We start from the raw sequence: 23,918 nt of genomic DNA, 5'->3' as shown, positions 1-23,918 counted from the left end.
AAATGTTCTCCAGCAAATGGGCATTATTACTAATTTAAATTCTATATATTTTTCCACAGACTATCTGTCTTTGGGACATTAGTGCAGGTCCAAAAGAAGGAAAGCTAGTAGATGCTAAAACAATCTTTACAGGTCACACTGCAGTTGTGGAAGATGTCTCCTGGCATTTATTGCATGAATCCTTGTTTGGATCTGTGGCTGATGACCAGAAGCTCATGATGTGAGTACAAGATAAAATGGCAATTTTAACTAAAGTAGCAAGACTGTAACCATATAAGCAACAGGAAAGTCTGATATTACTTCCTGTAGACCAGCGATATTCACTAACTTTTCATTGAGGGCTATAATCCCAATATCTATCTTTTTCTCTTTATAATATATATCCTGACTCTGGCAACATCTCAGAGCTGGCAGGCTGTGGATGGCAGCCCAGAGACACATGGAGCAGCACATCTGCTGAGGGCTACAGGTGAGGGAGAGGGGACCACCAGTGACCACATTATGAATACCACTGCTGTAGACTCATAGCAGCTGTTTTGTGGGCAGCACTGTCCCAAGTACATTAATATTTACCAGTGGTAATCATTCTGGTCTGCTATGGTGTACCATATGATGCATGTTCTCATGCGGTAAGCAAGAGTTTTACAGCGACTAATCTTCATGTTCATTTTTCATTCTCATAAATTTTTAGTTTTTGGTTACAATAATGTGTAATGCTTCATGAAGAACCCGTACCATTTTATACTATAGCCGTAAGTAGATTCAGGTACCTGCGATTACATTTTAAAACCTAAATTGAGGATTGTGGGCCCTCAGAGAGGCAGGTTCACAAGTTGGCATCAGTTAGATTGCTAGATTTTCAGGTGAGTAGGGTTTGTTTTCTTTTCACCCCCGATTGCCTCTGTCCCTTTCCTGAAGGTGTGACTCACGCTGGCACCTCACCCAAATGGCCGTTCTTCATGTGTGAGTCTAGCAGGTGAGTGTTAGCAGGCGACGTGATCATGGAGGGCATTACATCTGTCTTCACCTGCTTCCCCTGGATGTGAACTTTCCAGCATGAGTCACCAGATAGCATCAGGAACAGGAATCCTTGGTGTTTTATTTTTTCTTCCCTAGCCAAGGTCACAGAGACCAATTGTAGCATCTAATGACTTGCTTGAGAACAGCTAACTCCTCAGACGGGAATTGAACCTGAGGCCTATTGCTATGTATGACTTGGTGCAAACCAGCTGGTGCCTTGACCTACATTGGGCTTAATTTGGGTTAAAGTAACGATTTGGGGAATAAAATTAGTCACATTAAAATCTATTTTAGTTTTGCCTATTTGCACTTCAATATCCAGTGGTTAATCTGATAGCAACTAAAATTTTATGTATGAAATGAAAGCAGGAAAGTAGCTGGTGATCAATTTGGGCAAAAGTTGAAATAGTCTTGTTCAAGAAAACAGGCTTGTAACTTGAATAGTGAGAAGTGGCCCTGTTTATAATATTGCTGAGATTTGAGAATGATGAATACAAGTTGCCTTATGTTTGCTTTTTTTTTTTTAAACGGAACCTACAAAAATACAAAGTTGTCAAAAGCGTTTTTAGCTTTGGCTAAACCCAAATATAACCTTTATTTTTCAGCTGGGACACCAGGTCAAATAACACTTCAAAACCTAGCCACTCTGTGGACGCGCATACAGCAGAAGTCAACTGTCTGTCCTTCAACCCATACAGTGAATTTATCCTTGCAACTGGCTCTGCTGACAAGGTTAAAACTTCTTGGTTTCTGTAGCAACCTTATCAAACTTGTACAGTGCATGTACAGTACTATGTTTCTATAAGTTTCTTTGTAGTAGTTCTGTGATCTTGGGCTGTTTTCTATAAACACAGTATTGTTTTTAATGTGTTAAAGCATTGTGGCCATGTACTGAATCTCTTCCCACGGTACAATTGTAACTTTTATGTTATCTCTAGACGGTGGCATTGTGGGACCTTCGAAATCTAAAGTTAAAGCTCCACTCCTTTGAGTCGCACAAGGACGAGATCTTCCAGGTGAGCAGCTTTAGATTTTACTTAGAGATTGAGAACTGCTTAATTCAGTGAATGTCTTCTCGATCTAACTTCCCAGTTGTGTTGCCGAGTTCATCTATTTCTCCTCGTTTACATCCATAAAATTGCAGGAAGTGAGTGCATCCTATTGGGGTTATAGGAGGAAAAACTCGATTTTTAAAAGATCTAGGCCTAGAAATTCAGTATAGCCACGTTTGGGGCGCTACAGCCGGGCGGCCGCCAAAGTTTGCGCCTGGCGCAACTTCGCGCCACCTTCGCCGATATTCAGTGGCATCGCCCCAAGAGGTTGCTGCTGCGCTAAAGCAGGCGATGCACGACTATCATTAGGCGCTAAGCCGGCGATCCGGGGTGCTAACACCGAGGACGGGCGCAGCATAGGTGCGGCGAGTTGCTCAATGAAGGCAGACATGCTGGGGCCGGTCAGCTCTTAAAGGGGAAGGGTCGACTTGTTTGGCTGCCATGCCCTGCACACTGCAGCCCTGAAGCAAGGCCTGACCTTGGTTCATCAGTTCTACGCCCTCAACCATGGGGAAACCCGCTATTCTTCCAAAGCCGATTGCACGCTCTTGCTGCTTGTCCAGGGTCATGGGGAAGGAGATGTACTGACGTCTCCTTCTGAAAAGGGCATTGTTCACCTGGCGGATGCAGCAATGTACCGCGAACTGGGAGATGTTGGCAATGTCCCCAGTAGCGGATTGGAAGGAGCCAGTGGCATCGAAGTTGAGAGCCACCGTCACCTTCACTGCCACTGACAGAGACGTCCTGCTCCTCAGCTGTGGCTGCAGATCTCTGCGAAGCAGGTGGCAGATCTCAGTGACCACCTCCCTTCTGAATCGCATCCTCCGAACACACTGCTCCTCAGACATGAGAACTGCTGGCGGTATACCCTGGGTGGGTAAGGCCTCCTGTGCCGACGCCTGTTGACCAATCTCCGTCTGGCCATGACTGGCACTCTCTCACGGCGTCTCTGATCCCTTTGAATGCAATGCAGAAAGCCAACGTTTCCACCCATTGCAGCCCCCATTATATGTGGCGACTCAAGGCTATGGCACTGAAAGTGAAATCCAAGTGCAAAGCTCTGGCCTGAAGCCACAAGTACCTGTGCAAGCGCTGAGTCAGCAGAAAGCTCTCTGCCTTTGTCTCTCTCCAAATATCCGTCTCTCTGAGGGATTGGCACAAAATGGCTGCCACTTATACTGCAGGAGGAGTCCCCTTTAAATAGCGCCCCCCGCAACGACTGGGAACCGTTCCCCTCTACCAGTCGCTGGGGGCGCCAGGCGCAAAGAAGGGCGGCGCCACTGAATTTCCGGTTCGGGGCACACAAAGGGCGTTGCATGATGAAATGACGTCAGGATCTGCGCGTGCAGCTGAGCGCGCGCAAAGGCTTTGCGCCGCCGCTAAATCTTTACTGAAGTTGGGGAGAGGCACAGATCGCGCTGCGCCCGGCCGCTAGCCGCCTAGCGCCCCACATCTCCTCCTCCTAAGGTGCTAGCGGCTGGCGCAAACAACTGAATTTCTAGGCCCTAGTTTCCACTCTTTTAAAGGTTGTAGTTATTGTTCATCTGTACACCCTTTTAAATAGTCAAAGAATTGGAATGGTGCATGGCGAAAGTGGGTCTGCACTTGTATCGTTCACTTAAAGATCCAGTCTCCCCATTTCCAAATTGGGAATTGCTCGAATTCCTTTTACGTTTGTTGCTAGCTCAACTATGTGGTAAATTTTTGTAGGTTGAATCATTTTTGAAATCTTAAGAATTACAGAGTAAGACTTAGAGTTGCCATAATTATAACCTAGAAATTGTGATTGGCGTGCTATGCAGTGGTTATTTTTTTGATGGTAGAAAAGCCTGCTGCTTTGTATGTAATTTTGCTGCTTTCCTTCTGTGGACAAAAATCACAGCAGATTAGCCAGTGAAAAAGAAGAAGCACTAATCCTCTCTGACTTGCCTCCTAATTCCATCAACCCAAGTCAGTAGTGTGAAGACAAGCACAGATGGTCACTGAGAACAATTATTGGAGAATTGGGCTTTGCAGAACAAGAGGAAATGAATTTGGATGTCGTAGAGTGAGGGATGGCAGGACCACTGGAGAGCTCCACAAGGAGAGGAGGCACATTCTTAATTGGACTAATGCCCTCCCAACGAATTTCCTGATGTACAAAGGATGGGACACAGTGGTAGAAAGCAGGCAGCACGGGTCACCACTGTGCCGGATGTGGCTGACACACGCGCAGGATCCTCTTGATGCACAGCAAAATAAGGCCCAGGGCCACCAGAATCCCAACAGGCTGTCGTGAAACCCAGACAACCAGCATACATACCTCGTTCACTAAAATATCACTTAATAGAAATAGTAGGTTAGGCATTAGACATCATACACAACCAGCACAAAGGGCAACCACCAAGGCAAAACACTCTTAATATATACACTCTATTTGTACATTGTGCTGGAAGTACCTTTTGTGAATGTTTAGGACAATGCAGCATCACAGGTGAGCATTGAGGATAGAATGATACAGTACAGAAAGGAAGCCATGCGGCCTGTCGTGCCTTGGCTGGCTCTTTGAAAGAGCTATCCAATTAATCCCACTCCCTTGCTCGTTCCTCCTAGGCCTGCACATTTTTGAGGATAGTGGAAGTGTTGCTGAAAGTGTTTTGGGCCAGTTTGATAATGAGGCTAACAAGGGGGCAGCTCTGGAACTTTGTTAAATGTATCTTCTATTAGTATCATCATCAGTATTCCAGGCTGCACTAATGTTTCGGTAGCTAATTGTTCTCTGTCTCCCTTCTGTGGCACACTTTCTGGATTCTGCTCTTCCGCCATTGTTGGATCTCTTTGCAGAACAAAGTTACGGAGCATGCAGGACGAAACGAAGATCCTAGGGACCCTGTGGAGGATTGTACAGCATTGCGACCCCCTGATCGCTTAAGTATTTCTTAAAAAGTGGCAATTGAATGCTCAGCAATAATCCTGAAGATTCCACAAGCCTTGTGTTGGCACTCTGATTCTGTCAGTTGCAACTGCAAAGCGTGTCATTAGCCAGGCTGAAGATGGTAAACTTTGTCTTTAAAGAACTGCCCTTCCACTCTACCATCTTGTTCAAATAAGGCTGGCACAGATTGATGTAAAATCAATGCATTTTTGGAGCTGCTGGGGAACTGAACATTGACCTGCATGACACTTCTGATGATCACAGCTTGTTTGGTTATTGAGAGAGTGACCCCTGTTTATATTCTGCCACAGCATTTTTGGAGGGGCCCAATCAATAAGCCCTTGTACACATGGAGAACATAAGAAATAGGAGCAGGAATAGACCACTTGGCCCCTCAAGCCTGCTCTGCCATTCAATAAGATCATGGCTGATCTTGGGCTCAAAGCCACTTCCCTGCCTGCTCCCCATAAGCCTTCACTCCCTTATCTTGCAAAAATCTGTCTATCTCCACCTGAAATGTATTTAATGACCCGGCCTCCGCTGCTCTTTGGGGCAGAGAATTCCACAGATTTACGACTCTCTGAGAGAAGAAATTCCTCCTCATCTCAGTTCTAAAAGGGCGACCCTTTATTCTGAAACTGTGCCCCCGAGTTCTAGATTTCCCCACGAGGGGAAACATCCTCACTGCATCTACCTTGTCGAGCCCCCTCAGTATCTTGTATGTTTCAATAAGATCACCTCTCATTCTTCTAAATTCCAATGAGTATAGGCCCAACCTGCTCAACCTTTCTTCATAAGTCAACCCCCTCATCTCTGGAATTAACCGGGTGAATCGTCTCTGAACTGCCTCCAATGCAAATATATCCTTCCTTAAATAAGGAGACCAAAACTGTATGCAGTACTCGAGGTGTGGTCTCGCCAATACCCTGTACAGTTGTAGCAGGACTTCCCTGCTTTTATACTCCAACCCCCTTGCAATAAAGGCCAACATTTCCATTTGCCTTTTTGATTACTTCCTGTACCTGCATGCTAACTTTTTGTGTTTCATGCACAAGGACCCCCAGGCCCCTCTGAACTGTAGCATTTTGTAATCTCTCTCCATTTAAAAAAATAATTTGCTTTTTTATTTTTCCTGCCAAAGTGTATAACCTCGCACTTTCCCACATTATACTCCATCTGCCAAATGTTTGCCCACTCACTTAGCCTGTCTATATCCCTTTGCAGGTTCTTTGAGTCCTCTGCACAACTTGCTTTCCCACCCATCTTTGTATCATCCGCAAACTTGGCTACATTACACTCGGTCCCTTCATCCAGGTCATTAATGTAGATTGTAAATAGTTGAGGCCTGAGCACCGATCCCTGTGGCACCCCACTAGTTACCGTTTTGCCAACCGGAAAATGACCCATTTATCCCGACTCTGCTTTCTGTTAGTTAGCCAATTCTCTATCCATGCTAATATATTACCCCCAATTCCATGAGCTCTTATGTGGCACCTTTTCAAATGCCTTCTGGAAATCCAAATACACCACATTCACTGGCTCACCCTTATCCACCCTGCTCGTTACATCCTCAAAGAACTCCAGCAAATTTGTTAAACATGATTTCCCTTTCGTAAAACCATGCTGACTCTGCTTAAGTGCATTATGATTTTCCAAATGCCCTGATATTGCTTCCTTAATGAAGGACTCCAGCATTTTCCTAATGACAGATAGCAGTACCCTACAGTTATGTTGTCCTCCTAAGCTACTGCTTAGTGGTAAATGCTATTTTCATGTTTCCCTTCTGAATAAAACATCAGTTACCTAATGTCTTATCCAAAGGGTAGACTCTTTCAGCTGCAAACTGGGCAACACTGTGTAGATGCCCGCAGCACTAGTCTAAAAGGAGCTGTAGGTGCAGAAATTGAGGCTGTGGTGACCTTGACGAGCATTGGCAATGTTGCACAGATTACAGATGTTGCCTGGAGGCCTTTTTTTTTAGGAGTTGGCACAGCTTGGTTACTGTCTCTGCCAAACTTAACCACGGCTCTTCAGTCAATCCCATGTAGCTGTACCTGTGATGGCATACAAGGTATGTAGCATAGTGGCAGTGTAAGCACTACTTATTTAATACCACTTTATCCCTCTGCTAACCCTTTCCTGTTTCTAATCTTCAGCCAAGTGCTGGGAGTGCCCCATTGTTTCTCTGCATGTACAATACAATGTCTGGAAACCCAGAATAATTAGCTCAGTCCTCATCAATGTTCCCTGTAAGCTGCACGACCGCGTAGCACTCCAGGGATCCCGCACAGCCCGCTTGTCGGTGCAAATACCGCGCATGCGCTGTATTTTGAATGGCCCGCGCAGCCCGTTAAAGGGGCTGCATGGCGCTAAAAGAAATTACATGGAACATTGGTCCCCACTATAAAGAAGTAAAAACAGAAAATGTTGGAAACACTCAGCAGGCACAGGCAGCATCTGTGGAGAGAAACAGAGTTAACGTTTCAGGTTGGTGATCTTTCATTGACCTGAAACGTTAACTCTGTTTCTCTCCACAGATGTTTGCCTGCTGAGTTTTTCCAGCATTTTCTGTTTATTTCAGATTTCCAGCATCCACAGTATTTTGCTTTTGCCTCACTATATAGAAATGCTGGCTCAAGGACAATGTCTAGGTTTTATGCATAACAGGAATGCATCAAATGTGATGTGAAAGCTTTTCACCCATTATGCTGGCATTAGTATCTTTAATTGTACTATTGCATGTCTAGTGCGCTACATTGCATTCCCAATTTTAATGCAGTGTCCCATTCCCAAATTTCATGCCCCATTGATCTAAATTGCAGCTGGTGTAAGCCTTTATGCTGATGACAGTTTGTAGGTTGTATATGATGGATCTATGCCCTTAATCAAGAAAAAAACTACCTGACAGTTCACATCCAATAAATTATTGTTGAAGTGCAATCTGTGATGTGATATAGGTAAACACAAGGTATCGATATTTAGATGCATAAAATTCTTTGTGAAAACGAGTCCAATCACATTGTGAAGCAGTTCTGCAAACATAATTAGGACATGACTAGCAAGAAAACTAACTTCTCTTGTTTATTGACACCCCTGGAGTCTATCCTCCTGGTTAGTGATTTTAATCATTCTGCACTTTAGTTGGAATCTTTACTGTAATAAAATGCAGTTTTTTAGGAAACCTAGCGTGGTTGATGTCTTTCCTTCCCTCCCGAGTAGCAAAGTTAAGATTTGAAGCTCAGCATGGGGAGTACTCTGTACAAACTCATCACCTACCATGACACAGCAGATTGGACATTGGAACCGGTTCTGGGGAAGGTGGGACCAGTACGAACTGGACGGTTTGCACCTGGGCAGGACCGGGACAGATGTCCTAGGGGGAGTGTTTGCTAGTGCTGTTGGGGAGGGTTTAAACTAAAATGGCAGGGTGTTGGGAACCTGTGCAGGGAGACAGAGGAAAAGGAAGCAAGGATAGAAACAAAAGACAGGAAGGAGAAAAGCAAAAGTGGAAGGCAGAGAAATCAAGGGAGTAAATCAAACAGGGCTACAGTAAATAATAATTCTAAAAGGACTAAGTGTTTTTAAAAAAAAAAAAAAAAAAAAAATGTCTGAAGGCTTTGGCCTAGAAATTGGGTATAGCCCCGCCAGCTCGTTTGCGCCGTAAATTTTGCGCCCGCCGCGGAGCCAGTTGTGCCCGCCCCATATTCACTTTCAGCGCCCCAAAGCGGAACCGGGCGCTGTTCCAGGGTTTGGCCGCCCCGCTTGGGGCGCTGAAAGTGAATTTCAGCGCTCCCGGTGCCGCTGCGCCACCCGATGCGGTGCGGCAGGCTGCTGTACTGCAGGCCTCCCCCTTCTCTTAAGGGGGAGGTGCCTGCAACGGCCGGAGCCCCGATTGCAAGTGCCGGCAAAAGAGCCCGGCACAACGGAGAAGTGCCGGGCTCCACGGAAACCAGCCGGCAGTGCCGCGGGGGGGGGGGGTGGAGGAGGCCGGGGAAGGAGGTGCGGGCAGGCGGCCGCCGAAAAAGCAGCCGGTCGCACCTCCACCTTAAAGCGCCCCGCTAAGGCTGCTGTAAGGACCCGGTCTCCCGATGTTGTTAGCGGCCGCCACGGATGAGGCGGCCGCTACTGAAGATGGGGATCGGCGTGGTTTCGGGCGGTACCAGGGCACTGCGCACACCGATGACGTCATCGGTGCCGGTGCAGCGCTACCGGCTAATGCCGATGTTAGGGCCCACCTAATTTCGGGCGCGACGCAACTTCCGGCGCAACCCACTCTTTCGCCCCTAATTGGGCGCAAACGCAAGTGAATTTCTAGGCCTTTGTGTCTTAATGCAAGGAGCATTCGTAATAAGGTGGATGAATTAGCTGCGCAAATGGATGTAAACGGATATGATATAATTGGGATCACGGAGACGTGGCTCCAGGGTGACCAAGGCTGGGAATTCAACATCCAGGGGTATTTAATGTAGCAAGAATGTAATGTGCATCCCATCAACAAGGGTAACTTTAACATCCACTTGGTCCCACTTGGTCCTTGAATAGTAAGTTTGTAATTCCACTGATTAGAGTAGGTGGAGTTTTTAATGCAAGGAATTAATGGAAAAAAGAATCTCTGTGGCTCCCATGCTCTCACCTCTGTGTATTCGTATTAAATGTGACTGGGAGTAGTCCTTTGAGTCATGAGTGAAAATAAAGTGATGTGTTTTACCCCTCCCCTACCACCCCAATGTTCTTTGACTAGATCATCTAAACAGATCGCATCAAAATAGTTTGACCTATACCTATCGAATTGCAGATTCTATAGTTATTGCAGTTTATAGAAGTTCTACTGTAGTTCCTATTTTTTTCCCACTAGTTCAGTTTTGTTAGTTCTCCGCTACATCTGGAACTGCACCCTGAGCCTGAAACCATTAGTAACCTGAAAAGGACCCACTGAAACGTTTTGCTACTATTTGTAGTCTCTTAATTGTGTGGATGATCACTTTAACAAATTTAATTTCACCAAGTGACCACTTATCACAACAGTATTTGTGCATAATGGATAATGTTTCAAATTGTATATTGGCATTGTATATAAAACAATGCTAATAACTTTACTTTGTTACTTTTTTCCCACAACCCTCTCAAAAAACACATGTGGTGCTGAAACGTTGATTTATTTTTGTAGGTACAGTGGTCTCCACACAACGAAACTATCCTTGCCTCCAGCGGTACAGATCGTCGCCTCAATGTTTGGGATTTGAGGTGAGGAGAAATTCTTTGTATTTCTTTTCCAGTGGGGGTTTCCTCTTCCTTAAGGCAGCGAGCTCATCTAGCATCAAGTGGCAATATTCATATTAAAGTGCAGGGAAATTAGTAGCAATATTGATGAGGGACACTATTACAGCATTGGAAAGAGGGGACATCAGTAAGGGCGGAACAGGCAGTAGAAACACTGAGTAGAATTGAGGAATAAATGCTGGTCTTGCCAGCGATGCCCACATCTCGTGAACATTTTTTTGTTAAATAATAAAGGATGCAAGACCTTGGGAGTTTTTAGACTTCCGGATAGCAGTGCTAAAGTAGCGGTCTACATATACGGGGAGATCAGTGACGCTTGTTGCAAAATCAGAGTAGTTATAATGAGAGACTTTAATTTTCACATAGACTGGGGGAAGCAGAACAGCTCGAGCCCGAAAAGCAGCAAATTTCTTGATTTATACAGGTATTTGGGACAGTTTCTGGAACAATATGTTCTTGAACCAGTCAGAGAACAGGCCATCTTAGATTTAGTAATGAGCCTGAACTAGTCAATAATTTAACAATAAGGGTACAGCTAGCTAACAGTGAGCATAATATGATAGAATTTAACAGAAAATGCTGGAAATACTCAGCAGGTCAGGCAGCATCTGTGGAGAGAGAGAAACAGTTAACAGAAGGTCTGACGAAGGGTCATCGACCTGAAACGTGTTTCTCTCTTCACAGATGCTGCCTGACCACCTGAGTATTTTCAGCATTTTCTGTTTTTATTTCAGATTTCCAGCATCCACAGTATTTTGCTTTTGTGTTTTGTGTTGTGATAGAATTTAATATTGGGTTTGAGAGGGAGAAAGGTGAGTTACAAACCAAGGTTTTAAATTAGATACGGCTGACTTTGGAGGGTTGTGGCAGAAATTGACCACAATAGACTGGGCAGAACTATTAATGGATGAACTGGTGGGAGATGTTCAAAAAAGTATTTGGTAGAATATGATACCTGTGCATACCTCTAAAGGGCAAGAGCTCTACTTATGGAAATTAAACAACTTTGGTCAACAAGGGAAGTGAGTGATGGTATAAAACTAAAAGGGCTTGTGCGAAGGCAAAGATCAGTCGAGATCCTGCGGACTCGGAGTGAAACAGCAAAGGGATACAAAAAGTGGGAAGAGCTGCAAAAAGGAATAGGAGAAAAAGCTTGCAAAGAGTACCAAAGACAACACTAAGTTTTTACAAATATATTCGAAGAAAGAGGGTGGCCAAGAGTAATGTGGGCCCCTTAATGCCAGACGCAGGTGATAGTGTATTGGAAATCAGGAAATGGCAGACTTGCTAAATTGTTATTTTGTATTGGTCTTCACAGTAGAGGATGAGGATAAAATACCAGCGAGACGAGGAAAAATTAAAATAAATCAAGGGGAGGAACCAACTAGATTCAATATAAGTTTTATATTAAAAAAGGTGATGGAGAAACTAATGGCCCTGAAATTAGGATCGGGAGCTTGCCGCGCGTGCAAGCCCCCGATGTGCACTCACCCTGCGCGCCGACATCTGAAGCCCGGGCCTGCTCGCATTTCCTGTCACTGGCCCGGTTCAGATGTCGGCGCGATGTGCTTACCTGGTCCAGCGGCGTAGTTAGTGCGATGTGCCGGCTGGGATCAGGTGAGCACTGTGCAGCCAACCAGGGGAGGGGAAACTCATTCATGAGTTTGACAGTATGGGCTGCCAAAACACTACTTAAACTTTAAATAAAATTTTAAAAAACATCCCACTGATTATATTAACTATAAATAAGTTTTTAAAAATGTTTTAAACAATTAATCAATTTTTTGAAAAAAATAAGTTTTTTAAAAATAGGGTCTAAAACTAAACTTACCTTGCTGTAAATTCTTTAAAAATAATAAACCTGTGGAAAAAAAATTTCTACATTGCACTAAAAGCCCACTTACCTGTAAAACTAAGTACTTACGTCTGGTTTTTCCACGCGTAAAAACCGGAGGCCTTTACACTCGGGCAACTCTTGGGGGGGGGGGGGAAGGGGGAGAAAGGGGAATTTTACTGCGCACGCGCTGCCTGTGCAGTCGCACGTGTTCTGCCTCTTAACCCCTTGGGTCAGAGGACAGAAAATGCCAGTTTTCAGTGCATGCTGAAAACCGGCAATTCCTCCGGGCACACGCGTGAGTACCCCGTCCTTACTCACGCGTTGTGCCCGGAATTACTAGGCCAATGAGTTTAAAGATGGACACGTCTCCAGCACCCAATGGTTTCCACCCCAGGATAATAAAAGAAATAGGTGAGGAAATTGTTGACGTGTTCGTCATGATCTTCCAAAATGCTTTCGATTCAGGGATTGTCCCCATAGCTTGGAAAATTGCCACTGTGACTTTACTATTTAAGGGCAAGAGAGATAAACTAGGAAATTATAGGCCTATTAGTCTAACATCAGTTGTGGGGATGTTACTGGAATCTGTTATTAGGGACAGCGTGACTGAACAAATATGAGTTGATCAGAGAGCCAGCATGGATTTGTAATGGGTAAGTTATGTCTAAGGAACCTAGTTGAATTTTTTGAGGCAGTAACTAATGTGGTAGATAAGGGAGTGTCTAAGGATGTTATTTATATGGACTTCCAGAAGGCATTCAACAAGGTTCCACATAAGAGACTGTTGAGAAAAATGAGAGCGCATGGAATTGGAGGCAACCTATTGGATTGGTTAGGAGGTAGGAGGCAGAGAGTAGGGATAATGGGTACATATTCAAATTGGTAAAATGTGACTTGTGCTGTCCCCCAGGGATCTGTACTGGGGTCGCAGCTTTTCACTATATATTTATAAATGACTTGGATGAAGGTATCGAGAGCCATATATCCAAGTTTGCTGATATTAAGTTAGGTGGCACAGTAAATAGTGTAGATGGGAGCAGAAAGTTGTAAAGGGACATTGATAGATTAAATGAGTGGGCAAAACTGGCAGATGGAGTTCAATATGGGAAAGTGTGAGGTCATCCACTTTGGACCCAAGATAGATTTTCTAAATGGCGAGGAGCTGGGGAGTGCGTATTTAGGGGTCCAAGAACAGAAATCACAAAGCTAGTTGACTGGTACAAAAAATAATTAAAAGGGCTAATGGAATGTTGGCCTTTATGTCAAGGGCTGGAATACAAAGGGGAGGGAAGTTCTGTTACAGCTGTACAAAGCTCTGGTTAGACCCCATCCGGAGTGCTGCATTCTCATCTGGGGAAGGATATATTGGCCTTGGAATGGGGAGCAGTGAAGATTCACCAGAAATATACTGGGGCTAAGATGGTTAAATTATGAGGAAAAGTTGCATAGTCTGGTATTCCCTTGAATATAGAAGATTAAAGGTTGGTCTAATTGAGTGTTTAAGATGATTAAAGGATTTGATCGGGTATATAGAAACTATTTTCTCTGGTGGAGGATTCCAGAACAAGGAGATAAAACCTTAAAATTAGGACAAGACCATTCAGGGGTGATGTCAGAAAGCACTTCTTCACACAAAAGGTAGTGGAAATCTGTAACACACTTCCCCCAAAAAGCTGTTGAAAATTTATGAGATTGAAAGATTTTTGTTAGGCAAGGGTTACGGAACCAAGGTGGGCAGATGGAGTTAAGTTACAGATCAGCCATGATCTCATTGAATGGCAGGTCAGGCTTGACAGGCTGAATGGCCTATTCCTGTTACTATATGTCAGAAGGCTGGTAGTGTTTAATTTTATTGTATAGCTGCTGAGTTCTTGCAAAATAAAATTTCACTTGTGACTTTCTTGGATAAACAGTTTTTAACATATATAATAACTTAAATATAATTTGTAGCCTAGAAATATGTAATTGTGACTGCTATTAACTACCTTGTGCAGATTGAAGTTGCTGAGTTTTGCAAATTATGTTGTTGGAAAGTGTGAGGTTATGCACTTTGGCAGAAAAAATCAAATCAAAGAGCAAGTTATTATCTAAATGGAAAGAGTGCGACAGTACAAAGGGATCTGGGGGTCCTGGTGCATGAAACACAGAAGGTTAGTATGCAGGTACAGCAGGTGATCAGGAAGGCCAATGGAATCTTGGCTTTTATTGCAAGGGGGATGGAGTATAAAAGCAGGGAAGTCTTGCTTCAGTTATACAGGGTACTGGTGAGGCCACACCTGGAATACTGCGTACAGTTTTGGTTTCCATATTTAAGAAAATATATACTTGCTCTCGAGGCAGTTCAGCGAAGGTTCACTCGGTTGATTCTGGAGATGAGGGGGTTGACTTATGAGGAAAGGTTGAGTAGGTTGGGCCTCCACTCATTGGAATTCAGAAGAATGAGAGGCGATCTTATTGAAACATATAAGATTGAGGGGGCTTGATCGGGTGGATGCGGGGAGGATGTTTCCACTGATGGGTGAGACTAGAACTAGGGGGCATAATCTTAGTTTTGAAACAGCAGCCCCTTATTCTGAGATGAGGAGAAACTTCTTCACTCAGAGGGTAGTAAATCTATGGAATTTGCTACCTCAGAGCTGTGGAAGCTGCGACATTAAATAAATTTAAAACGGAGATAGACAGTTTCCTAGCTGATAAGGGAATTAGGGGTTACGGGGAGCGGGCAGGGAAGTGGATGTGAGTCTAGGTTCGGATCAGCCATGATCCTATTGAATGGCGGAGCAGGCCCGAGGGGCCGTATGGCCTACTCCTGCTCCTACTTCTTATGTTCTTATTGGGTGGAAGTATTTTCTTAATGCAAATCTATATGACATTTTGTTATGTTTTAATTCTCAGTTTTTAGGCCAACGGAACATACTTTGGGGGAAAAATAAACAAGTTTTATAACTAATGTATCTCCTGTGGTGTTTCTCGCTGAGCTGAAGGATATACAGGAAACTTTCGTTTAACCGGAGGTTAAAGTCCGGAAAGCTCTATCTACCAGCAAAATTCAGGAGCCGTTTTCTATAAGTTTTTTTTACTTCTCGTTGCTTTTTTTTTCCCAGTCAGGCTCTGCAAGGTCTGTAGCTAAGCAACAGCTTCAGCTAGAGATGCTTGCAGCTGCAGCCGACTGTTTTGAAGCTGTTGCTAAGCAACAGGGTTTGTTGATTCACACGGAGCTGAAAAGCTCTATGTTTTAACATTGCCGCTGGTTTATACAGCAGTTTTGATCTAACGGCACCAGCTTGGTCCCGTCAGTGCCGGATACCAGAAAGTTTCTTGTAGAGGTTTGTGAGAGTGCAATGTCATTGGATTGTGGTTTTATTTTGGCTCAGGATCTAATCACAAAAGCATGACCACTTTCTTTGCACTTCAGAAACACTTGAAGTGTGACTGGTGCTATGTTAATATAGATATTAGAGAACTGGTTGGTTTCATGACCAATTTTGTGCAGAAGTTCTATTTGACATTTAACTACTGCACAGTGGAAGGTGGTTCACCTGTGTTGTCTGGCATTCTCAAATCTAGAATTTACAGCACAGAAACAGGCCATTCGGCCCAACTGATCCGTGCCAGTGTTTGCTCCACATGAGCCTCCCCCCTCCTTATTTCATATTGTTCTATTCCTTTCTCCCTCATGTCCAGCTTTCCCATTAAATGCATCTATGCTATTCGCCTCCACCACTCGCAGTGGTAGCGAGTTCCACGTTCTCACCACTCTGAGTGAAAGAGTTTCTCCTGAATTCTTTTTTATTGGATTTATTAGTGACTATTTTGTGTTTATGGTCCCTAGTTTTAGACTCGCCCACAAGTGGAAGCATCTTCTCTACGTCTACCCGGTCAATCCCATTCATAAATTTAAAGACGTCTATCAGATCACCTCTCAGTCTTCCCTTTTCTAGATAAGAGCCCCAACCTGTTCTGTTTCTGGTATTATCCTTGTAAATCTTTTTTGCACTTTCTCCAGCTGAATCTCTTGGTAATATTCTCAGACTTGTTCTCTGAGGCAGATTAATGCAGCCAACCTTTTGCAGTAGTCAAGGTGCAAGATAAATTTCAGGAATGTTACAATTCATGAATGATTTTTGTACATCTGTTTTTTTTGTAGTAAAATTGGCGAGGAACAATCAGCAGAAGATGCAGAGGATGGACCTCCAGAACTACTGGTAGGTCGCTGTACAAGATATAGCAACTAGGAACATAGGAACAGGAGTACGCCAATCAGCCCCTCGGGCCTGCTCCAACATTCAATTATAATCTGTACATCAACTCCATTTTCCCTCCTTTGCTCCATATCCCTTGATACTCTTACCTAACAAACATCTATCGATTTCAGTGTTGAAAGCTCCAATTGACCCCCCAGATTCCACAGCCTTTTGGGGGAGAGAATTCCAAATTTGTACAACCGTTGTGTGAAAAATTGCTTCCTGATTTTTGCCCCTGAATGGCCTAGCTCTAATTCCAAGATTATGGGGGGAAAATTCAGTATCGCCCCGTTTGGGGCGCCATTATCGGCCGTGCGCAAAGTTTAGCACCTGGCGCTACAGGAAACTTTGCTATCCGGAGGTGAGCTATCCGGCAATCTGGAGCCACCGGCAAAAATCAGCAGCCGTTTTTTATTCTTTTTGTTTTTTTTTGCTTTGTTTGAACAGTCAAGCTGTGCAAGGTCTGTAGCTATAGCAACAGCTTCAGCTACAGAGCTTTAGGGCCACACCCGAGTGTTTAGAAGCTGTTGCTAAGCAACAGTGTTTGTTGTCAAATACGGAGATAAGAATCTCCGTATCTCTCAACGTTAACTCTGGAGAGTACGGCAGTTTTGAGGCAATGGCAGCAGCTTGGTCCTGTGGGTGCTGGATAGCACAAAGTTTCCTGTAATTAGCGCCTCCGACGGCAAACTTGGCTTTAATCGCCCCTGGAGGTGATTGGAGCACTAAATCAGGCACTTCACACCTGTCTTAAGGCGCAAAGTCCGAGGAGCGAGGCGCTACCTCGGAGCACTGGCGAAGCAAGGAAGTGCATATCAAAATAAACCTGCAAAGTGCTGCTCAGTACCCAAAACTCCTTCACACAGCGTTAAATCTCTCCAGAAGTGACTCTCTCTCTCTCTCTCTCTCTCTCTCAGAATGCGTGGTGCACAAATGTCACCAACAAAAAAAGGCAGGAAGCGGTCGCCTTTAAATAGCACTCTCCACCCCCCCCCCCCCCCCCAGTCCCTTTCTGACTGCAAAATGCTCCCCTCAACCTGTCGTTGCTAGCGGCAGGCGGTAAGGCAGGGGGCGCCACTCAATATCCGGTCCGGGGCGTTGCGCACTCGACTGACGTCACGATCTGCTGGCGCAAGAGATCGTGGCGGCAGTATTTAGCGCCGCCGCAAAATGTCTAGTTAATTTCGCGAGCGGCACAAACATCGCCGCGCCCGGGCGCTAGTTGCTTTGCGTCCCATTAGCGCCCTCTTGAGGCGCTAACGGGAGGCGCAAACAACTGAATTTTTCCCCCTATGTCTCTTTGTTCTTGACTAATCTCAATAGTGACAGAAGTGATTTTATAAAGCAATCTGATCTCCCTGTAATGCAAACTAGCCTTGAATTTTCAACCAATTTTAAATGTGTATTTGTGAGATATTGCAAGTCAGTTTTTTTAATTCCTTTCCTCGTGAAATGTTGTTGTCCTTTCCACATGAAGAATGTTGTAAACAGGTATGTCGGTAACTATTAAATTGTCACCTCAGTACTTGTTAGAATCATAGAATGATACAGCACAGAAGGAGGCCATTCGGCCCATTGGACCTGTATTGGCTCTTTAGTAGAGCTATCCAATTAGTCCCACTCCCCTGCTCTTTCCCCATAGCCCTGCATTTTTTTCCTTTTCAAGTATTTATCCAACTCCCTTTTTAAAAGTTATTATTAAATCTGCTTCCACCACCCTTTCAGGCAGTGCATTCCAGATCATCATTACTCGCTGGGTAAAAAATGTTTTCCTCATGTCGCCTCTGATTCTTTTACTAATTACATTAAATCTGAGTCCTCTGATCACCAACCCTTCTGCCGCTGGAAACAGTTTCTCCTTATTTACTCTCGTCAAAACCCTTCAAGATTTTGAATGCCTCAATCAGATCTCTCCTTCGCCTTCTCTGCGCGAAGGAGAACAATTTCAGTTTTTCTACTTTCTCTACGTAACTGAAGTATTTCATCCCTGGTACATTTTTAGTCAATCTCCTCTGCACCCTCTCTAAAGCCTTGACATCCTCCCTAAAGTATGGTGCCCAGAATTGGCCACAATACTCCAGCTTGGGCTTAACCAGTGCTTTATAAAGGTTTAATGTCTTTGCTTTTGAACGCTATGCCTCTATTTATAAAGCTAAGGATCCCATATGCCTTTTTATCACCAACACCTTTTCAACTTGTCCTGCCACCTTCAAAGACTTGTGTACGTCCACCTTCAGGTCTCTGTTCCTGCACCTGCTTTAAAATTGTACCATTTAGTTTATATTGCCTCTGCCTCATTCTTCCTACCAAAATGAATCACTTCACGCTTCTTTATTAAACTTCATCTACCATGTGTCTTCCCATTTCGCCAGTCTGTCTGTCCCCCTGAAGTCCTTTACCATCCTCCTCACTGTTTATTACATTTCCGAGTTTTATATCATTGCAAACTTTGAAATTATGCCTTTATACTAAGTCCAGGTCATTATAATATTTATATATCAAAAAGAGCAGTGGTCCCAACACCAACCCCTGTGGGACACCACTGCACAATTCCTCTAGTCTAAAAAGCAACCACTCACCACTACTCTCTGCTTTTTGTCCCTTAGCCAATTTTGTATCCACGCAGTAACCGCCCCTTTAATCCCATGGGCTTCAATAATGCTCTGTAAGGAAAATAAATTATTGTAACTTCCCCCTTCATACTTCTAGTGATAATCTGGAGCCTATGCCTCCTCATTATCAAAATGCCAAACATTGGAATCAATCTTTCACTATTGTCTCTTTGAAAATCTCTTATTCTTGGTGTCACTCAAATGAATCTTCACTGTGCCCTTTCCCTGGCACTAATATCTTGCCTATAATAAGAATACACCAAATAACACATGATGGGATCCCACAGGCAGTAATGAGATGATTACTGCTCGGCAGCACGGTGGCATAGTGGTTAGCACTGTTGCCTCACAGCGCCAGGGACCCGGGTTCAAATCCGGCCTCGGGTGACTGTCTGTGTGGAGTTTGCACATCCTCCCCGTGTTTGCGTGGGTTTCCTCCGGGTGCTCCGGTTTCCTCCCACAGTCCAAAGATGTGTGGGTTAGGTTGATTGGCCATGATAAAAATTGGCCCTTAGTGTTAGGGGGGATTAAATACGTGGGGTTACGGGGTGATAGGGCTTGGGTGGGATGGCTGTTGGTGTAGGGACCGGGTGCTAGGGTTTGGATGATCAGCCATGATCTCGTTGAATGGTGGAGCAGGCTCGAAGGGCCGAATGGCCTACTCCTGCTCCTATCTTCTATGTTTCTATGATTGGTCAGTCTGTTTTTCATGGTGTTGGTTGAGTGAGAAATGTTGGCCAGGACACTGAAGAGGAGCAGGGAGTTCTCCCAAACAGTGCCATAGGATCTTTTAACATGCACCTGAACCACGAACATCTGCAAAGGATAGACTCTCTACTAATGTAGTACTGGAGTGTCAGCCTGAAAGCAGAGGCGAAAATGAGCTGTTATAACTAGATTTAGGTGCATGATTTTAACATGTTAAAGTTTGCAACCACGGTCCATGATTGGCCAAGAGTGGCATTCCAATCCAAGAAGTTTTGTTCTGTATGTATACCTGTCTGCCGTTCTAACAACCTTGCTTCTTCCTGCTAGTTTATTCATGGAGGACATACTGCAAAGATTTCTGATTTCTCCTGGAATCCCAACGAACCTTGGGTAATCTGTTCTGTATCGGAAGATAATATTATGCAAGTTTGGCAGATGGTGAGTGTTCTTGCTGGATCAGCTGTAGGGTATCCAAGAATCCCATCTTTGTCTCTTTCCTCAAATTTTCAAAGACTTTCAAATTTTGCTTTTTAGTATAAAAAATTCAGTTAAAATATACTTGGGCATAATTTTATGCCTTGTATATTATGGTTAAATTACATAAATTTCTAAATGTGATATATCATGGCTTGATTGTGATTTTTCTCTTTCAGGCTGAGAATATTTACAATGATGAAGAACCAGACACGCCTGCCTCTGAACTTGAGAGTCAAGGATCATAAAGCCCCATTTTGAAAATACCACTTTAAAAGGGGTCTGAAAAAGATTTAGACTGATAATCCTAATACAGCTGTTTTCCAAGCAGTCTTTTCCAGTTAAGTGCTGGGGCTTGTATATAAAAAGCACTTGTGCAAATTCTGATGTGCAACTCCTGTTAATTTTCAGCGAGTGTCGTACAGAAATTTGGGAAGTGTTTTGAGAATGCAATGCCTGACTTATACAGTAGTATGTAATTGTATTCCTTAGCATGTATAAAAGCTAATTGATAGCTGCTTGAAAGCTTAAGCACAAATTGTGTATACTTGTGTGTTGCGATAATACGTAATATACACCTTGACCCTGAAATGTGATTGGCAGCAGGGGCATTGATTCAGAGTATGCATGTCACTTGGTTCCAATGGAAGAGAGTTAAAATTGATAATATCTCTGCGAAGCAATGTCGTCTTTAAACACTTGAGGACAGAAGAACTTTTGTTATCCAAAGTGCATGTTTTAGCACTTAAAATTCTTTGCTTTACTTCTGTCCAACCCCCTCTACTACCACCACCAACACACACGCACGCAGTAGTGGTTCGAAGTACCATTGATTTTCCAGCATATTCTGCTCATGCACAGCATCCATGCCTACATCTCTGGAATAACTGTGCGGCAAACATTGCATATCGTAATGAGAACAAAATATTTACATGTGTTTTATAGCGTAACCCAGCATATGGTGAAGAAATGCTGCTGCGGCCTTCAAAGGGTTAAGAGCTAACTTTCATATATGTGGCGTAGGTTTCTTACTCCTTGAGGCTCCGATGTGTGTGTGTTTGTGCATTTAAGAATTCCTATAGAAATTTGCTTCTGTATTTTCCTTTATTGTTTTAAAAACTGCATTTTATGCACATTGTAGAGCGGGGGTATACAAACAAAATAAACCTTTTGTAATAATTTTTAAAACTTAGCCGTTCTTTTTAACATGTACACATGAAAGGCTGAAACTGATCAGTATGCGTATTAGAAGTTAATTTACACTTTGATCTTGTTAATCTGCTCAATGAAATTTATGCTTACATGTACAAGTATAAATTAACAGGTGCTACACTGGAGCTTTCAATTTCTCTATATTCTGTTGTAAAGTGCAAACGGAGTGAACACCAGATCCCGTTATTTAGCACCTGTTCATGCAGATTTTATGGCTTACCAATGTCACTAGATGTAATGGCTTGGTGGAGCTGGGGCGGAACGGGAAGAGAAACTAACTGACATTTCCTCCATCCTGTGCAATCAAAGTGGAATTATTATGGTGTACTCTGAGCCATCAATGGATTATCACACCAATTTTATGAATAAGTGCTCAATCTCCGGAGGATCTGGACCATCCATACCAACACTACACCTTGATGCCACGTGTAAACCCCTGACTCTACTAGATGCAGCCGTGTAGTCAATATAGTCGGCCACAAAATCAAGGGTTGGTGCTGGCACAGGTGATCCAAAACCCTCCCAAATAAGATTGGGAGCCTTGTAATGTGTTGTCTATTGTAGCTTCAGTAGACATGGCTTTCTGGGGCCAATTTTAAGATTAGGTGCACAATGGATGGTTGCTGGGCAGAATTCACCAGCCACCCACCCGTTGAAACCGCCTTAAGGCCCAGGCCTCATTTTCATGCAGTCCGCAAGCTGCACGTGCCAACCCAGTGCTCTGAGGCAGCTTGCTGGTTGGGGATGGCCAGCACTGGTCCAGAATATTTTGGTGCAGCGTTCCTACTCCCCCTGGCAAGTTGAAAAGATCTTTTTGGACCATTTTTTGAGCAGCCTCCACCAATCTAAGGACTGCTGGTTAAGCCACTCGACGCCGGTGGAAATGGGCAGAGTATCAACAGGCACATCCTCCATCCATTTGAACCTCAAAATTGCAATTGGGGTCTGATGTATGCCATAGGCTCTACCCAACTTGGAGGTAGCCAGAGTGCCAGTGTAAATGCAGCACTAAGTGATGGGACACCATTTTCAGGCCATTACTAGACTGGGCGGAATTGACCCGTGTCTTTAATTGCTCATATTGGGGATTATGGCTCTGTAGTAAAAAAGTAGAATCATAGAATGGTTACAGCACTGGAGGCTATTCAGTCTGTCGAGCCCGTGCCAGCTCTCTGCAAGAGCACTGAGGCTAGTCTCGCTCCCCCGCCCTTTCCCCGTAGCCCTGCAAATATTTTTCCTTCAGGTTCTTAACCAATTCCCTTTTGAAAGCCACAATTGAATCTGCCTCCACCACCCTTTCAGGCAGTGCATTCCAGATCCTAACCACTCGCTGCATAAAAAAGTTTTTCCTCATGTTGCCTTTGGATCTGTCGATCACCTTATAAATCTGTGTCCTCTGGTTCTTGACCCTTCCACCCTTGGGAACAGTTTCTCTTGATCTACTCGGTCTAGATCCCTCATGATTTTGAACACCTCCATCAAATCTCCTCAACCTCTACTCTAAGGAGAACAACCCCAGCTTCTCTAGTCTATTCACATAACTGAAGCCTCTCATCCCTGGAACCATTCTTGTAAATCTGTTCTGCACCCTCTCTAAGGCCTTCACATCCTTCCTAAAGTGCGGTGCCCAGAATTGGACACAATACTCCAGTTGAGGCCGAACCAGTATTTTATAAAGGTTCATCATAACTTCCTTGCTTTTGTAATTATGCCTCTACTTATGAAGCCCAGTATCCCGTATGCTTTTTTAACCACTTTCTCTTCCTGCCCTGCCACCTTCAATGATTTGTGCACATATACCCCCAGGTGTCTCTGTTCCTGCACCCCCTTTAGAATTGTACCATTTAGTTTATATTGCCTCTCCTTGTTCTTTCTACCAACATGCATCACTTCGCACTTTTCTGTGCTAAATTTCACCTGTCACGTGTCCGCCCATTCCACCAACCTATCTATGTCCTCGTGATGTCTATCATTATCCACTATACTTCTAAGTGTCATCTGCAAATTTTGAAATTGTGCCCTGTACACCCACGTCCAAATCATTAATATATAACGAGAAATGCAGTGGTCCCAGTACCAACCCCTGGGGAACACCACTTCCTCCAGTCTGAAAAACAACTGTTCACCACTACTCTGTTTCCTGTCACTTAGCTAATTTTGTATCCATGTTGCCCCTGTCCCTTTATTCCATGGGCTTCAACTTTGCTGGCAAGCCTATTATGTGGCACTTTATCAAACTCCTTTTGAAAGTCCATGTACACCACATCAACCGCATTGCCCTCATCAGCCCTCTGTTACCTCATCAAAAAACTCGATCAAGTTAGTTAAACACGATTTGTCTTTAACAAATTCATGCTGGCTTTCCTTAATTAATCCACACTTGTCCAAGTGACTTAATTTTGTCCCGGATTATCGTTTCTAAAAGCTTCCCCACTCCCGAGGTTAAACTGACTGGTCTGCAATTGCTGGATTTATCCAAAAAGGGTGTAACATTTGCAGTTCTCCAGTCCTCTGGCACCACTCTCTAAGGAGGATTGGAAGATTATGGCCAGTAACTCTGCAATT

General features: G+C 44.0%; 1 protein-coding gene across 1 annotated transcript in view; it reads left to right on the top strand.

The window, feature by feature from the left end:
* Positions 1-21,329, top strand: part of LOC147107365 (histone-binding protein RBBP7) — a 48,941-nt gene extending 27,612 nt beyond the window's left edge. Inside the window, exons 6-12 of the mRNA XM_086006314.1 lie at positions 60-220; positions 1,626-1,752; positions 1,959-2,036; positions 10,154-10,230; positions 16,251-16,308; positions 19,995-20,105; positions 20,321-21,329. Coding sequence (XP_085862440.1) covers positions 60-220; positions 1,626-1,752; positions 1,959-2,036; positions 10,154-10,230; positions 16,251-16,308; positions 19,995-20,105; positions 20,321-20,389 — 681 coding nt within the window. The 3' untranslated portion in view covers positions 20,390-21,329. The remainder of the gene's footprint in view (positions 1-59; positions 221-1,625; positions 1,753-1,958; positions 2,037-10,153; positions 10,231-16,250; positions 16,309-19,994; positions 20,106-20,320) is intronic.
* Positions 21,330-23,918: the final 2,589 nt, after the last annotated feature.

Source organism: Somniosus microcephalus, chromosome 14 (assembly GCF_052327205.1).
Source record: "Somniosus microcephalus isolate GS21.2 chromosome 14, FLI_Smic_1.0, whole genome shotgun sequence".
In the NCBI taxonomy this organism is placed as follows: Eukaryota; Metazoa; Chordata; class Chondrichthyes; order Squaliformes; family Somniosidae; genus Somniosus; species Somniosus microcephalus.
The sequence above is the reverse complement of the archived record's forward strand: the minus strand, read 5'-3'. Positions and strand labels throughout refer to the sequence as shown.